Here is a 17,036-nt window from a genome sequence, read left to right as displayed (position 1 = left end):
AGCCAGCCAATCCCCGCTCGCCCTCCGGACCGCTTCTTCCGCTTCTAACACACCCGGCCAGTCTTCGCCCGGCTTCCTGTGTCGTCACATCCGCCCACCGTGGACGCGGCCAATTGCTTCTTCAGCATCTGCGCCGCGCCTTCCACGCTGACCAATCCGCTGCTTGGCCGCCTGCCGACGTCACTCCCGACTGGCGCGCGCTCGGCTCCCTCACCACAGTGCCTCGCTTCGCCTCAGCCATCGCCGGCAGCGCGGCGTCCCCGGCGGTTGTAGCTGCTGGGCGCGGGAAGCGGCGGAGACAGGCCCGGCCCGTGGCCTCGAGTCCGGGGGCGGGCGGGGGTGTCAGGTCGGCAGGGCCCGGGGGGTCTGGCCCTGGGGGCCCGTTTGCGCCCCACGCAGGGTCCGAGCCCCTCGGGCGGTGCCGGGCTGCGGGAGCCCGGCCTGGGCAGCAGGCCGCTGAGCTGACCCCGTCCCGGACTGAGGGTGCCCGGGGCCGCCCTGGCTCCTGCCCACAACCCAGCCCGGCCTGGGCCGCTTGGTGCCCCCGCCCTGGGCTGCCGCTGCCGCCCGCCTGGGCCCTGCGGGGTGCCGGAGATGCTCGCCATGGAGGACCCCCCCGTGGGACAGGCGCTTACCTGGCAGGAGAAGGAGAAGGTGCAGGCGCCGATCCGGTGGCGGGGGACCGTGAGCAGCAAGGCTCTGGCCCGGGCTTTCTGAGTGCGCTCTGCGCCCCGTCCCGCAGGCGCCGTGCAGGTGTCGGGGAGGACGCAGGTCCCCCCCCGGACCTTATGGCGTATGGGCTAAGCCCGCTTGCCCCACTCACCTGGGCAGACCCATGGTCCGGCTGTAAATCCCAGGCAGCATGGTCCAAACAGGGATGGCACCAAGGCCGGTGTTAACACTGTACGTCCTGTAAATGGACAGTCTGTTCTCCAGCCAATATAACAGCTCTTCTAAGCTGAAGGGGTTTGTTAATAACTATCAGTAATCATGTAAGGGAGTGTTGCTACTTTTTCTGAAAACACACGCATAAGAAAGGCTGGTGGTTCCGGAAAACCTTTATATTTAAAGAGAAAACAGCCAATCATTAGCAAAGCGTGGAACTGCATTTAAGGGCCCACAAAAATCCATAACTGTGGCGCTGCCCAAAGAACATCTAAAAGGTAATCTGGTGCTCAAAAAGTGCACAGTTATCCCGGAAATGCTGAGCCATTCTAAAACTGCCACGTGACATGGTTGAAGCTGGTGGCAATTGTCCCACACTGTTCCTCAAAGGTATACATGTCTATAACTGTCAGCATACTGAGACTGCCATATTTACAGATGTGCACTGCCTAAGTGCTCAGCTAACAGATGAGGGTAATGAGGTAAAGGATCAGTCAGCTCTAGAGAAATGTATAAATAAAACTAATATACTGTAAAAAAACATTTCCTGTGTCCCTAGTACTAGCTATACATGTTACTTGTAAGAGAGACATTTTGATGAGGTCTTTAATAAATCTTAAATATGTTCTGTGTATATTTGCCCATGGAGTCATGGAGCTGGAGTGCGTGGCTTCAGTTTTGTACATATATGGCAGATATATCATGATTCCATGCCGGCCTACATCCCTGTAAACTACCTAACTTTGATTCCAGCCCTTAATATGTCTGTAGAGGAAGGTATCTGTAATAAGCTTCACTTATGTTTGGCACCCACTGTATTGTTGGAGACTTGTCCAATATGATTGTTTTGAATGTGGCCATGTTCCATGAAGAGGTGTAATAGCCTGTGTCTTCCCAGGGACTGTATATAGTCTTATGGAAGGTCTGAGTAGTTTTTAGTGGTGATGTTTGGACAGGTGCATGTCAGTTGAGATGCCATGGTGGCACCTAATTAGCCCATTAACACAAGGTAATTTAGTCGGTTTACAGTCAATGTAGATATGTGTTGTTGGAGGAGGGGATTACCTTCTGGCTTTACTGTGGGCAGAATTAAGGTTATTTAGTTGACCTAATTTGTGCATTATTGTATAGTTCAATGATTGTTCAAGTGTAACTGTAACTCTGTCTCTCCAGACTTTCTACCACTTGTGTTGTTGTGAGAAAACTACATTATTAAGGGTTTTTTTCCCCCCACAAGTAATTCATATTTCCTACCTTAACTTCTGGTTACAATTTTTTTTCAGTCTGGATTTCCTTAATTTTAAAATGGATTTTATAAAAAGGCCTGAGATCCTTTTCTAGAGAGACAAGATGTGGGAGGTAATATCTTTTATCGGTCCAACTTCTGTCGGTAAGAGAGAGAGAAGCTTACACAGAGATCACCTGCCTTGTCTGTCTGATATCCTGGGAACGACATGGCTACAACAACACTGCATGCACCATGAGATGCTTTGATATCTATTATAGGTTTCTAAAGGGTCTGTGGATCATTCTGGACATCTATGAACTACTGATGTGGTGGTTTTCGGTGAATGAATGAAGCAAAGCACAACAGAATCATGGCTTAACCTGGGGAAATAGTTGTGTGAAATTTGCTTGTAGTCTGGACTAAGGACATCCTCAGCAGCACATGATGTGGTAGTTCTGACATGAGCCTCAGGATGCTTGCAACTATTTGAGAGAGTTTCAAAGGCTGCCGTTCTGGGTGGTCCAGAGTTTGAAAGCTATTGTGGAGCCCAAGCCTTTGTATTGTGTGGGCATTGGAACTAAGCAGGTCCTCCCCTTTGATAATTAAGACATCTTCCATCCTTCTGAAGGAGGCCAGCTCAACAGATTAAATTTGGCACTTATAGCTCAAGTCGGGTTTGAGTTGTGAAGGAGTAAAATATTATTAGGAAATATGTCAAGAAGTTGGCCCACCTGATTTTTGGATCTCCTTTATCTTGTGAATACCTCAATCAGTCCTCCCCAAGCTTCGAATGGATCTTGCAGGGCAATTTTCCGATGGATTTGTTAATTCTGGTAAAGTTGAGTAGTTGGATATATAAAGATCAGCCATATAATGGAATAATTTAGATCTCAATTGTGGAGCTACTATACAATGGCATATTGCTGAAAGACTTACAGAAGCAGTCTCTTGTAAAAGGGTATTTTAACAGAGAAGGATGCCATTTGGCAGTCAGAATAGGAGGGAGTGCCAAGCAGAAGGTGTGGCATGAAAAAGACATGAAGGCAAGAAGAAGCAGCAAAGTTTTCATATGAGATGGGGTGTGGAGGAAGGAGGTATAAAGACAGAAATGGTGTTGTATAGGGCCCTGTAGATGAGGATAAAAAGATAGGGCTTGATATGGAAGGCAAGGGGAGGCTTTGAAGGTGGTCTGATATGGTCAGAGCAGTGGAATAAGATTTGGACAGACCTGAGAACTAAGCACTGCTCTTGAGCAATGAAGCCTTAGTGTTTCTCAGGATGCTTGTTTTTTTATGAGTGTATGAATTCTCTAGGTTTAAAATATGCCTGCACAATTATAGGCCTTGTTTTGGTTTTCATTTACTGCTGGCATCATGTAATGTCTGTGATGTGTTGTCATCTTTGTTTTCTAGCTGAAAGAAAAGTTAGCCTTCTTGAAGAGAGAATACAGCAAAACATTCAACAGGTTACAGGTAAGTTAACACCGTTGTCTAACCCTGAGTTATTAGGTCTGCCTGACTCTTGTGTTTGTGAATGATAAATTTGGTGAAAGGGAAATGACGTGTTGCTGAGATTTTTGGGAGGTGAAGTTTATTCCTAAAAAAATAAAACCGTGCAGAAAATAAAAAATGCAGAGTCATTGGTTTATTGTTGTTTTAACAGCGTGCACAAAGAGCTGAGAGAGTTCAAAATTATGTTAAGAAAACAGTTGCAGAACAAAATCGATTGCTTAGGCAAGAGGAGACTGAGAAGAACACTACAGGTAACAGTTCAAAATCTAGCCCGTTGAAACGTGATTATTTCCTTCTTTAACCTTTCGTCCTTCTGACTAGAGCTGTATGATCCCTCCTGAATCCAGTTCCTCTGAAGTTTCCCGTTGAACTACAGTTTAGTGTGGTGGTATAATTGTATAATATAGTATAGTGTGTGCTGCAGATCAAGACTGAGGTGCCAGCTCTGACTTACCATCTACTTCTGGCTATGCACATCAGTCCTGACCCATGGCACAACCCGATATTAGAGTCCGAGGGTGCTTCCCAGTGCTGCTAACACTCCTGAAAATTCTGACTTGAATTGTCCCCTTTTCTTCAATTGTTGCCTTACCCCTTTGCACACATTATGTGGCTCTGACAGTGCTCCCAAATCATGACCCACAGTAGCATCCCCCATTAAAGTCCTACCCCCATTTGCCAGTGCTTCTTGATCCTGGTTTTAGCCCCCCTGTTCTAGTGCTGGGCAGTGTCTGCCTTTTGTGTTGGTAAGCTTGTGCATGCCTGATAGTGACAAGGATGAAACTGTCCATCTCAGTTCCTTTTCAGGCACAAGAAAGGTCTTCAGAGATGAAAGACCAGTAGATTAACACATTGTACCACCTAGCTCTTAGAAGCAGCACTTTCTTATTAAGTACATATCCATCTGGTATTGTTTGGCGTGTCTGCTTTATTTTCTTGGCTGAAATATAAAATATCAGTGGATTGATTTTTACAGAAATTTAGTTTAGTTTGCCACTTTTGCTAAAAACGTATCTTGTTCTGCTTTGTTGCATCCTGTCTTAGTGGAACTCTTCTGGGGGAATGCTCTTCACAAATTGCATCTGTTTCCACAGAATTGATGGATAAACAGTCTCCCAGTGGTGATGATAAACCTGAAACATGTAGGTTACAGACCAATACCTGTTCTCACTCAGACGCTGAGAAAAAAATGTCTGTCACGTTTAAACTTGAGCCTGAATTCTTCAACAACGAAGTTAACTTGCAGGAAAGTTCATGTGCAGAAGGCACAAATGGTGGCCAAGAAAACGTCCTCTCTGGCCTTGTTAGGTCAGTTATTGAGGAGAACCAAAACCAGCTACCAAGGAGTAAAATGACTTCAGTCTCAGAGGGGAGAGAATCAGCTTGTGACGTGCCACCAAGCAGTGCTGGTGAAAGACTGGAAAATCAAATGGCCAGTACGGAGGAGCCTGGGTCACCAATATTCAAGGGAAGGAACAACATCTCAGACTCCAAGAATAGCATTCAAAGGACCCCCAGGCAGATCACTGTGAGGGAAGAAAAATGTTTGACGCCTCTAGATCCACAGTTAGGAGATTTGCAGGACGTACCCAAAGAAAATGTTTTTCTGAGAGTCCCCAGACCACTTTCATACATGTTGATGGGTGGCAATAATGTTCAGCAGCCTGTGTCTCCATTTGCTGAGGACATCTGTGATAGCTGTGAGCCAACACCCCAGTGTTCAGTGAATGATGTGCCTGTTTCACTTGAAAACTTTGAGGCTACAGAAAAAGAACCAGCCTGTGTAGAAAACCAAATAGAAAATGAGTGTATGGGTCGGGAAGAGTTGTGTAGGACCTTGGATTTAACTGCAGATAATCAACCATCCCTGGCAGGCAGAAGCAACCCTAGCACTAGTGAAAGCAGAACCCATAAAGAAAGAAGCCACAACGAGACCAGTTGCTTGTGTCCTCTGAACACTGTCTCTATTCTGGATAATGTAGAAGAACCTTTGGGGAATCAAGAGACTCAGACTGAAGCAAGGTCTCCTGTCCTAGAGAAGACTCCTCCTGCAGCAGAAAGTGCACTAAGCACTTGCACAATGGTTGAAGGACTTCTCTTTCCTGTAGAATATTATGTTAGGACAACTCGGCGCATGTCTAATTGCCAGAGGAAGGTAGACCTGGAAGCTGTCATTCTCAGCCAGTTGGGCAGGAGCAGGAAAGGGCTGCGAAGTAAATGTAAGCAGATCAATTCAAATCCAGATCAACTCTCCCAAGAAACAGCCAGAAGTAATGTGCAATTAAGGGGCACGCCATACCCTTTTCTAGGTGCGGAGAGTGACCCAGTGAGTTCAAGTTCTCAGAAATCCCTCCCTCCATCGGACGAGAGCAGCACTTCCAACGGGTCACTTTCTCAGAACAGCATTATTAGTACAAAACGAGCTAAGGGAAGATCCTGGAGGAGAGGAAAGGGCAGACGGAGTTCTGAGTGCAGACCTGCACGCAACATGTCTCAAGCATGTCCTGAGAGGTCAGATCTCACAGAGCCAAAGGAAAACAGTCCTCACTTGTCAAGTGAAAAGGAAAACTGTGAGGGTGACCCTGAGAAGTCGCCTATAGGCAAAACAAAGATGCTCGTCACTGCAACTGATGAGACTATAGAGGCAGAAATGACTGATGTTCTATGGCCAGCTGAAGCTGATCTTCCTGATGGAAGCCAAACATTCAACAAATGGCATCAGCCTTCATTAGAATATATTAAAAGTCCACTCCAAGGAAATAATTTCTTAAAACCATGGGATGAAGCTTTCCCCAGCCACACACAAGGTCTGGAAGCCAGTGTAAACGTGTGTCCGGCTGATAAACAGCCAATGGAACACATTAAAAATCAGTATCAGCAGAAAGCCTGCAGGGCTGAGCAGCTGCCAATGGTTAAAGAATCTCTACCTCAGTGCGATCCCTCCAGTTCCTCTGTGAAATGTAAAGTGAGACAAGGATCTAAAGGTACCTGACTGAATTGTTGCTTGGAAAAATCAAAGAGCTCCCTAAAGTTAGAACTTAAATGCAAGGGAGAGGGAAGGACATACAGGGCTAGTACCCTGCTCCTGTATGTCCTTAGCCCAACTTTTTTTTCATTTTTCTTAAACTCATCTTCCTGCTTTTTAGCTACATAGACGTCCCGTCTTTTTGCTGGTGGAAGTGGTGTTATGTTTCTAAAGTACCTTTTTGTGCTAAATCCTCCCGTAGACATGGGCTCTCTTGTTTTCCATATTTTATATTCAGAAAAACTGAAGGGAGATTTTCTAACAAATATCTCAAAAGCTCATTTTCTGGGCTTTCTGTGATCCTGAAGCTTCTCCTCCCATGCTCAGCCTTAGTTGATCACTGTTGTGAAACAGATAAGAAGGAATGACTGGATGTGAGGCATTGGGGAGCTATGTGGAAAATACTTGGGCCCATATTTTTAAAAGTCTATGTGCAAAGTGTGCATGAATTACACACGTAAAATACTCAGTGCGTGCAGGCAAGGATGAGATTTGCACAGACACATCCTGATCTTAGTTTCTGAGGATACTATCCAGGCAACAGTAGTGCTTAAATGCCGACGGAGTGCGAGGCACTGTCTAAGAGAGAGATAAAGATAGTCCTTGCCCCTAAGAGCTTACAATCAAAAGTCTGGAAACAAAAATCATTGCGGGGGGAGGGGAGAGAAGCATTTTTAACTGAACAGCTAGAGATGCAGTCAATTCTAGTAGCCTCTGCTGCTGGTGTCTAGCTAGAGTCTGAAAGCAGAGTGACTTTACCCAAGAAGTGCAGGAGAGAAGAGAGTTGTGTGTTTGCTGGGTATTTGTGCAATTATGTGAAAGTCTCTCGTCTAAATTCTCAGTTCTGTACTGTCCTGTTTTCCTATTTCTAGGTCGAAGAGGGCGCAGTCAACAGATGGACTTGGATGATCCAGCTCCACGAGGCCAGATTGGTCTGGATTCTGTGTCCTTTGACCCTCCCTTTCACTTCCAGAATGAGATGCTCAGTCTCAAGTGGCTACCCTCTAAGATGGACATCAAAGACTTTCATTTACCTGATGAGGAGTTTGGGCTCCTTAAATTTGAGAAACTACAGTCCTGCACGGTGAAAGAGTTGGAGCCCTTTGTTCCTTCAGCGTCTGAACACTGGCTCCAGAGTGCTGGAGACAGTTTGGCCTTAGGGGAGACAAGACTTAAACAAATGAATACAGAAGGGAAGAGTCTAGAAACGAGCTTTATTTCTCCTCCAAAGACTGTGTCACCTAAACTGCCTCACTTAAAAGGGCAGTTGCACGAGAAGGGGCTTTCTCCAAGGGAATTGCTGCTAACTCCGTCGAGTATTGTCTCAGCTAGCGCAACCAACCAGCCTGAATCACAGATTCCCACGCCTCCTTTCCCTGTCCTGGGTGCAAGCCCAGCAATCCTGTCAGGGGTTCACAGTGAGGCTTTAGCTGACACACTTTCTGTACTTCCATGGCAAGTGGAGACTAATTTCTTCAGAGAACCAGCCAGTCTTGTCATGGAGAGGAGGGCGTGCTATGATTCCACAGGTGTTTTGCGCTCAGATAGCTGCAGAGCAGGGTGTGACTGTAGGCCTGACGAAGCTGTCACCCTTAAGGAATATCAGCACCCAGGGAGCGGTTCCAAGGAGTGCTGCAGTGCAGAGGTAAAAGCAGAGCCTCCCAGGCAGGGATCACTGGGGTAGTGATTCTAATTGTGAGCCAGCTTTCCCAAAATCCGTTCAGGTTCCTGCATGCTAGCTGTGCATGCCGCCGGAGGCAGCGGTTTCCCTTAGCTGCCGGTTTGTAAATGTTTGAGTTTGTCCAGGCCATCCTACTTGTTTAAACTTGAACTGTGGGCTTTGCTGCTAGTTATGGGAGATAAATTCGAAATGTGCCAGTGAGCAGAATGTGTTTTAGGCACCTGGTCAAAGCTGATCTGCCTTTGGGAAGGCTCTCCGCTGGAACTCTAAGGACAGCACTAGAGAACCAAATAGTCAATGGAACAGATGGGAGCGGAGAAAGTACAAAACAGAGAAGGAAGGAGTAACTATTCCCAGAGTGTTGATCAACAAAACCCAGTGCTACAAAACTCTGCATGGGTGCTATTTGTGAAGGGTGGTCAAGGGCTGGGGTTCGTTGTGGGAGGTTTGGAGGTGGGGAGATGATCTCTGAGTCCTCCTGTTTTCCAAAATGTACTAGTACAAAAGAGTTGTTCTGAAAGCTGCGGTCCAGCAATCTGACATAGCGTGAGTTCGCTCTTTTGTGCATACGCTGGTACTTGCCAGGCATCATTTTTTAAAACTGTTTATAATCGGTCCATGCTTTTTGTTCGTACAGAACAAAATGACAGCAAAGCAGTTGGCTGTGGCACCAAGTGAGAATCTGAGAGACGGGAGCTTGCACCTGGCCTCAAAGCTAAAGGTTGGGGATGTTATTTTGAGTTCCATCCACAAGTGGAGTTTTTAAATAAAAAGTATTTATTTACTGAGACTTTTAAAATGCATTTACCTGACGTCTAAATAAAAGCCCAATAAAATGAATATAAACACTGCAAAACAAAATAGGCCAGCTGAAAAAAATAGTCTGCCCATAATCAGTCAGTCCCCTCTTCATCCTTCACAAAAAGCAGCTAAAGAGCTTGTCAGACTCCAGCGTATCTGTGTTTAACTGAAGAGCAAACGCGCACACAATTCCAAACGCTGAAGTGTCTCAACGATGGCAAATGTATCAACAGCCAGAACCAGACACTGCTGTTCAGCCTCAGGTAAAGTAGCTGCCTGATTCAGGCTTCTCTGCTGCTTCCCCAAGTGTTGCAGACTGGCTGGCGGCAGTGCTTCATTGTTCTCCTGTCCTCCTCTCCTCCCCACCCATTCCCTCTCCCCCTCCTCCTCCAGAAAAACAAAACAAAAGCTTAGGGTTGCTCCTTACTGGGTCATTGCTGCTAGGGTCTAGAGCACACTGACATTCACTCCTGTTTGGAGCTGAGCCTGGGGTGTGATGCATTTGTGTACCACAACTGAGGCAAACATGGGCTGGGGTTGTTGGCACAGTGGAGCCAGCAGATCTCCCTGCCATGCTGATCTCTCATCACTGTCCCCCTCACCCTTTATGTCTGGTGGAGGTAGAGAACAGGTGGTGGGCAGGGGAGTAACAGCTGTGGGAAAGTCTATTGAACTCTAAAGCTGCAATGAACTTGCAGAAGTTGGGTCATCTCTAACCCTCAGAACCAAACCCTGCAAGGATTCCACAGCCAGCCAAAAATAATAAAGTTGGACCCAAACGTTTCTTTACAAGGACAAAGAAAAATGCTGCTGCCTGTTTAAAATTAAGCCCTGTCTACAGTGATCCTAAGTGATCTGTTCTCTGTAGCCTCTTCCCTCCCACCTGTCAGAATGAGGCAGAAAGCAGCACTGAGTCCAAGCAGGTGCTGTGTGGGGCTTCATCACACGGCTTGGCTACTGCACCTCGGTCTTGATACCCCTTGTGGCTCAGCTCTTGGCCCCACCTTTGCAGACTCCCTGTTGTGTGGAGGGATAGACATCCCTTACTTGTGGGAGGAAACCCACGAAACTCCTTTTCCTTATGGCTTAACTGTTAGTGGGAGCCTGGACTCCAAAGTAAAGATCTGGGGCACTGACCCCCAACTCCAAACCTTCATCACACAGGCCCTAGAAGTGATTTTCCTGCAAAGAGTCAACCTGAATCTCCAGGCTGAACAGCTGCCCTTGTTGGAATAACGTCAGCATTGTGTTTTGAACAGGACCCCTCAAGTTCTTGTGCCGTGGATGTGAGCACGGTGTGGTGGGAATCAGCTGGCTGTGCAGAGCTGTGTATCGTAACTGCTTGTGAGACTTCCATTTCCCTGTGGAAACCTCTGGCTTCCAGCCAGTGGAGAAAGATGTATACTTGGCACTTCACAGAGGTAGAGTACGCAGAATTTTCTTCACTTTGGGGCAGTTTTCTACTTATACTGGGCCACTTCCCAAAACACACAGCCTGCAGGCTCACAAAGGAGAACGTACATTTTCTTACACAGAGTGAGCCAGATCCTTAGCTGGCACATGTTGCTGTAGTTCCATTAAAGTCAACCAGGCAGCAGGATTTGCACCAGCTAAGTGTGTGACCCAATATTTGGAACAATTCAATTTCATATTCAATTTTGGTTCTTTACAGTTCTATCGATCTCCACATACTGGCTGTTGCTTGTTCAGCAGCATGACTTCTTGGCATCCCCTTTCATCTTTAAACGCCTCCACTTTTTTTGATGTCTCTCTTATCTTCACCGAGGTCATTGTCTCTTTGTTTAGGTTAAGGGCACAGTTGATAGTTGATTCTCTGCTGCATCTAACTCTGCTTTTTTTGAAGAGTCAGAAAATGAGTCGTTCTCCTGCAAACGATGCAGTCTTTTCTAGATAATGGGGAGAAAGTCAAACTGAGAAGGAGCTGTGGGTACCCTAACTAAATCCCTGTCCTCTGCCTTCTTAGATTCCCGTAATACAAATTGTTTCCTTGCCAGATGTCTGTAATCTTGTGTGTGTTGCCTTGGGAGATCTGGAGATTGGAGAATTAAGGTGAGTGAGTCTGGGGGTGTGCTTTTTATTGCATACTGAGGATGTCCAACCGGATTTCTCCAGCTGCACTGCAGATAATTTTGTGTTACTTGATCTCTTACTCTTGCCCAGAGGCTGAAGTAGTCTCTTGCTGCTCTGTCAGTTTTAAGCAGTGGTACCCAAATTTTGGGGCGTGCCCCCCCCAGGGAGGCACAGAAGAACGTACGGGGGTGGGGGAGACCCAGCAGGGCCCGGGCCAACCCTCACAAGGGATGGGGAGGGAGCACCACCCAGCCCTGCTCTGCCCCTGGCCTTGGCCCCCAGCTCCCAGCTGCGGTTCTGGGCCCAGGCCCCGCTCCTGCCCCCAGCCGCCTCTCCTCATCCGGCCCCTGCCCCGACCACAGCTCCAGCGTCTGCGGTTGGCGTGGACCTTGTAAGGGGGAGCGCAGAGCAAAAAAGTTTGGGACCCACTGATTTTAAGTGATCTTGCAAGTATTAAAGCATTTTTGAAAATATCTGAGTAAAATCAACTCTCTACAAGGATTCTTTTACTCCTCATTTCCTCCCATTGGCGCAGGTGTGGCAGCTTAGAAACAGTCATTCCTGTGCACTACAAAAGACCAGATTTGGGTTCCGTTTCCTCCTCCTTCATTATGATGTAGCTTTCTGTTCCAATTTGGTTTAGGTTCTTGCTTTGTTCTTCTGAAGATGGCTCCTTAAAGCAATCACTAGTGAAAACTGGGAACATAAAAGCTGTTCTTGGGCTGACAGACAGAAGGCTGGTCAGTAGTAGTGGGACACTTCAAGACCAGCAAATTGAGATCATCTCCATTTCCGTGGCGGGAAGGTAAGCAGTCTGATTTTTGTGGTGTGCTCAGCACTGGGGTGGGAGACCCCTCAGGAGGTGTCACAGGGGCCAGGCTGGTGCTGAGGGGATAGCACGCAGTCCTATGCAATACTCCACAGCAGTATTGCTGCACGGGAGCCATTCTCTTGTGTATTACATTCTGAGGGGTTTTTTCCATCTGCTGGTTTTGTACGTGTGCTCCCCAGAAGCAACGAGCGGCAGACTTTGATGCCCCCAGAAGAAACCGTTCTGGCTTTTGCTGAGGTAGAAGGGATTAGAGACGCTTTGGTTGGCACCACTGCAGTGAACACCCTTGTTGTTTGGTAAATACATCTGAGATTACACTGTCACCGGGGTTTTTGGGCAGGGACTGTGGGTTGTGGGATGATGTGGTGGGTGGGTAGGGTGTGTGGTGATTTTGACTATAATAGCTAGTTAACAGATGGTAGGTGGTGGAGTTTGCTGCTTGTTTGTCCTTAAACTGTTAATTATTTTGAATCACTGTCAAGGGGCCCTAGATCCTGGAAGAGAACTTTTTTCTGATTTGTTCTTATAAATCTAGATAAACGTATAGCTAATGAGTGGTGCTGCCATCCTGTTGCTGCTCACAGCACTTGTATGTTGTATCCTTTTCCCTCACCCTTTGTCTACCACCTTTTTGGAGTGGTCATTTGTTTGGATAGTGCCTTGCTCGCTGGACTATAAAACAGTCAGATGATTTGTTTCCATTTTCTGCAGGAACGTGAAAACTGGCCAGATTCTGAAAAAGATGCACGTTGGTTATTCCTACCCTGCCTCAATCTGCCATCGAGCCTATTCTGACTCTGTATGTATGGGAAACAGTGTCATTCTATTTGTGCAGTTACTGCACCGTGAGTGCCTGTGGCTGGGGTTCAAAGGTGTGGTTGCCTAAAAGAGGCTCCCAGATTTAAGGACCTGTTGTGTTCAGGTCCACTAAGAAAATTAAAGGAAAAAGGAGTTGGCTTGTGAGAAAGAAGTTGAATCACTTTTCTCAATTTCTTGGCCTTTTCACAGATATATTTGTAAGCAAAAGAGTAACACACCGCAGTAGGAGAATTTTCTTTATAATTATTCAGTAATTGCACACACCAAACACTCAGAACTTGATCTAAACACATTTTTGTGCAAGGTCTTGGTTCTAATTCTGATGGCTCTTCCAATTCATTAGTACATCTACCATGATTCCTGGATGCTCTGCCCACTTGGATTCTTAGGATTCCTGACCAGGGTGCATTTCAATGAACATTTAATCCTGTGGATGTGTATATTTAGTGCTCATGAATGTTTGGATTAATAGCAGTGGCTTGAGCCAGACCAGTGTGGGGTTCGTCAAGATCTCTCTCCCAGTGCAGTCGTTTTGTTATGTGAATGAATGACTAAGAATTCGACTGAGAGGAACAAACTCCTTTTCGGTGTGTGTTAATCCTGATTTGAGGCTAGCTCTTTTGAGCTGAAAAATAAGTGCATAAATTCATTGTGTCACTGAACTGCACCAAATAAATCCGAATCAACCAGCTTCTCAGCAGCTTCTGCTTTTGTTTCTATGTAATTTGATAAATATCAGGAGAGGAAAGTTTTTACTGCTTAAAGCATCAACTGGCACGGGGTTCTGATAACAGGAGAGAATTTACCAATGATTGATTGGGAAAAATCAGCTTGTTTTTGTTTTTCTCTTAACAGTCACTCTAGTGACATCTTTTTCCTTTGTAAATCAGGGCTTCCTGTTTGTTGTTTTAAGTCACCCACATGCCAAAGAGAATGAGTTGTGTGGAAACCCTGCATTCTGGATGAGAGTGTTTAATCCCAAGACAGCCAGAAGCACTGGGGTAATGTTCTTTTCCCTGCCCCCTGGACACAGTGGAAGGTAAGTACTCCAGGAATCATGCACATTTATTTCTTAAACTATTTTTTAAGCAGAAACCTGGAATCATTAAATGATAAAAGGGGTCTGTGGGAGAGCTAGGAAGCTGGCAAAGTGTGAGGGGCCATTTGTCATCTCGCTGATGATAGTGAGGTTGTGATAAGTCCTTTTAGCCTTTGTATGTACAGGAGATCAGGGTGAGGGTGTTGCCCATATCCTGCCTGCTTCCTGCACATGTCTGTGAACTGACCTCTGAGCTCCCTGTGTCCTGCACCAGGGAGCTCTGTGTTCAAGCCAGGGAATTGCTCCCTTGCAGACTTCATGCTTTATTTACTTTCACAAACTGTTTATGGAAGGAGAGATTCATTAACTGAAGCTGTAATTTCTGAATCCACAGGCAAATCCCTGGGAAAATGTAGGCAAATTAACACTGTAGAGGCTTAAAACTGTTTCAGGGTCTTATGTCTAGATGTTAGTACGTTTGTTAATTATTAGATTGTGGTTTGTAGCTAGGTGACCTGCTGTCTTTCCAAGATGGTAAATCTGGAGACTAAGACATCTAGTCTCCAATCCGCCAAACAGTTATTTGCATAAGAAAAGGTACACAGATGTGTGCATGTTTGCAAATTGAGGCCTTAGAATGTGGTAATGCTTAACAATTGTCTCCTACTTCTCCTGGTCAAATGCAATGAAGACTACTTAAAACTTCAATATATTTTAGTTTCCTGCAGTTAGCATACACTCTAATAGGTTTCTTTCTCCTTAAGAGGCTTTTCCATGTGGAAGACTTCTATTTCTTTTACACTCAACAAATCGGAAATAAAACTTGTGTAATGTCATTGTGTAATGTCGTTTTGTGTGAAGAAACTCTGCAGAGCACTAACTGTTCTGTGCATGTACCTGTATCTGCTAGGTACCTGGAAGGCGAAGTGAAGGATGCCTCTGCAGCAGCTGTGCTAACATCTGGAACCATCGCAGTGTGGGACTTATTTCTAGGGCAGTGTACTGCTCTGCTTCCACCAAAAACTGATGGGAATTGGTCTTTGGTCAGGTGGTCAGTCACAGACTCCTGTCTGCTGGCTGGACAGAAAGACGGAAGTGTGTATGTGTACCATTATTCCCAAACCAAGGCAATAGGGAAGTAAATGGGTATTATCAGGGATTTTGAAAGCCAACAGAAGAGTTTGCACTGATAATCTAAAGTAAATTGAGCAGGATAGGGTTTTGTGCTGATGAGAGAGACCTCTGTCATCTGTTCACTTTTCCCCAAAATAAACTGAGGTTTTTTCACTTTAAGTCAGGTTCACAAGGTCTGTGAGACCTTGCTGGCCAACCTGGCTGACTTTGAATGTATCTTGACAAAACAAGAATGTTTGCTAGATCTGTGAAGCCAATGGCTAGATCTACCTGTTTGCATACAGGGGTTTGTACATTTCATTGTGAAAGCGTTTTCAGTAGATTATCTAGATGTAAAATGCTATTAAACTTTATTTTTGTAATCTCTGCCTTGCATCTGTGTCAATTTGTGTCACTGATTTCATTAGTGAAAAATTTTATTTCAGCAATTGTGGACAGTGATGTATTCCGTGATCTAAACATAACTAGCACCAGAGGGAGAACCTCTGCCACCCAGCCATAGTCCAGTCAAGCCACTATGAAAAAACATCTCCATCCTGCTGCCCTTAGGGGGTGGGAATAGTCTTTCGATTCTCACTCATTGGCTTATCTGCAGCTCAGATTTTGGTGATGGCTTTCTCACTACCACTAGCAACGACATGAGTTGGTGTCTCAGTGCAGTCTCCATTGGGCAGGTGTCCACATCACAACTGGCACTAATGAGCCCTTTTGTGGTAATCCAGAACCCCTCCAGGTGTCTCAGTTCCTGAGTTACCTGCACCTCTGACCCCCCCCTCATGGCCTCCTGGAGGGCATCCCACCTAGATCATAGGCCTGTAGCCACTACCATTCTCAGAGTGGAATGCTGTGATTCACTCCCTCCAGACTTCTCTGATTCATTGATCCTCTTGGCAGGTCTGACTTCAGCTCAGCTCCTGCAGTCCCCTGCTTTGTGTTACTCAGTGACCAGACAGCCCTCAAAGCAAACTACTATTTATTCAGAACAAAAGCATTCAAGAGCATTTTAAGAACCAATCTTAAAAGTAATATATTGTGTATACACACCACTGGTGTACCAGATGGTCACCCATCTTCCAGCGGGAGACCTCAGGTCCTCCCACAGAGCCTGTTTCCTGTCACAGTCTCTCGTCTTGGAGAGTGGGCGAGCCCTTCCCAGGTCAAGACTGATATTTTATGGTTTTCAGTCCTTTGTCTCTTGAACTAGGTCAGACCAGTCTGTGCTATTTCCCTGCGGGGCAAACTATGCTACCTGCATTGTTTTGACATTGGGAATTTGCATTAACTACCCTTCCTCCCCCAGTGTCTTTAGTTCCTCCAGGAAACAACCTTTAGTTCCCCCATTGAGCCAGCAATACGACTAGGAAGGCCATAATGGTAATACAATCAATAGTCTTTGAAGAGTGACTGATTCCAGTGACTGGCCTCTCTGGGCTAACTCTGATTCGGTAGCACGGCCTTGGCTGTTTTGGGAAGGGCCCAAGCCAGCACGCGTTCTCCGAGGCTGCCTACAGATGAGACAGGTGTGGGGCTGCCTAGTTTCAGCCGCCTGTGTCAAGGACTCAGTGGTATATGGTTTGTCTACGCTGCAGCGGCACAGTCCCGATGCTGCAGTTGTGTCACTGTAGTGGTGATGCTTCAGCTCTCAACAGCTGGGGTTTTTCCATCAGTGTAGCTAATCTGCCTGGCCGGGAGCTGATAGCTGGGCCAACAGAAGATCTTTTCCACCGACCTAGCCACGTCGACAGTGGGGGTTAGGTCGACCTGACTGGCCCACGGGCCATGAAATTGTTCACAGCCCTGAGTGCTCTTGCTCGGTTGAGCGGAGTTGTAAGCGTAGACCAGGCCTAGGAGCGAGGCGGCAGCTGAGCAGGCCTTCTGAAGATGGACATTGTGGACTTATGTGCCGCAGTGCAGCTGGGAATCTAAACAGCTGTGTGGATCCAGCACCGGGGCTGAGTCTGACCCGGCTTTGGACAGCTGGCCCAGCCGG

At 46.4% G+C, this 17,036-nt stretch overlaps 1 protein-coding gene across 2 annotated transcripts; it reads left to right on the top strand.

The window, feature by feature from the left end:
* The first annotated feature begins 316 nt into the window (after positions 1–316).
* On the top strand, positions 317–15,412 carry PALB2 (partner and localizer of BRCA2). 2 transcript variants are annotated; one of them, XM_067534222.1, is made up of 13 exons: positions 317–654; positions 3,526–3,585; positions 3,776–3,875; positions 4,719–6,608; positions 7,522–8,294; positions 8,968–9,051; positions 10,391–10,552; positions 11,116–11,201; positions 11,866–12,027; positions 12,237–12,350; positions 12,766–12,853; positions 13,764–13,912; positions 14,823–15,412. In XM_067534222.1, the coding sequence occupies exons 1-13, from the start codon at positions 595–597 to the stop codon at positions 15,052–15,054; spliced, it is 3,960 nt and encodes a 1,319-aa protein (XP_067390323.1). In that variant the 5' UTR covers positions 317–594; the 3' UTR covers positions 15,055–15,412. The 2 variants fall into 2 exon arrangements, with proteins under 2 accessions (XP_067390323.1, XP_067390322.1); XM_067534221.1 differs by having other exon boundaries at positions 319–654; positions 12,234–12,350.
* Positions 15,413–17,036: the final 1,624 nt, after the last annotated feature.

This window comes from Emydura macquarii, unplaced genomic scaffold (assembly GCF_026122565.2).
Source record: "Emydura macquarii macquarii isolate MOO-44397 ecotype Brisbane River unplaced genomic scaffold, CSIRO-AGI_Emac_v2 contig_3390, whole genome shotgun sequence".
NCBI lineage: Eukaryota > Metazoa > Chordata > Testudines > Chelidae > Emydura > Emydura macquarii.
This window is presented reverse-complemented; position numbering and strand designations above follow the sequence as displayed.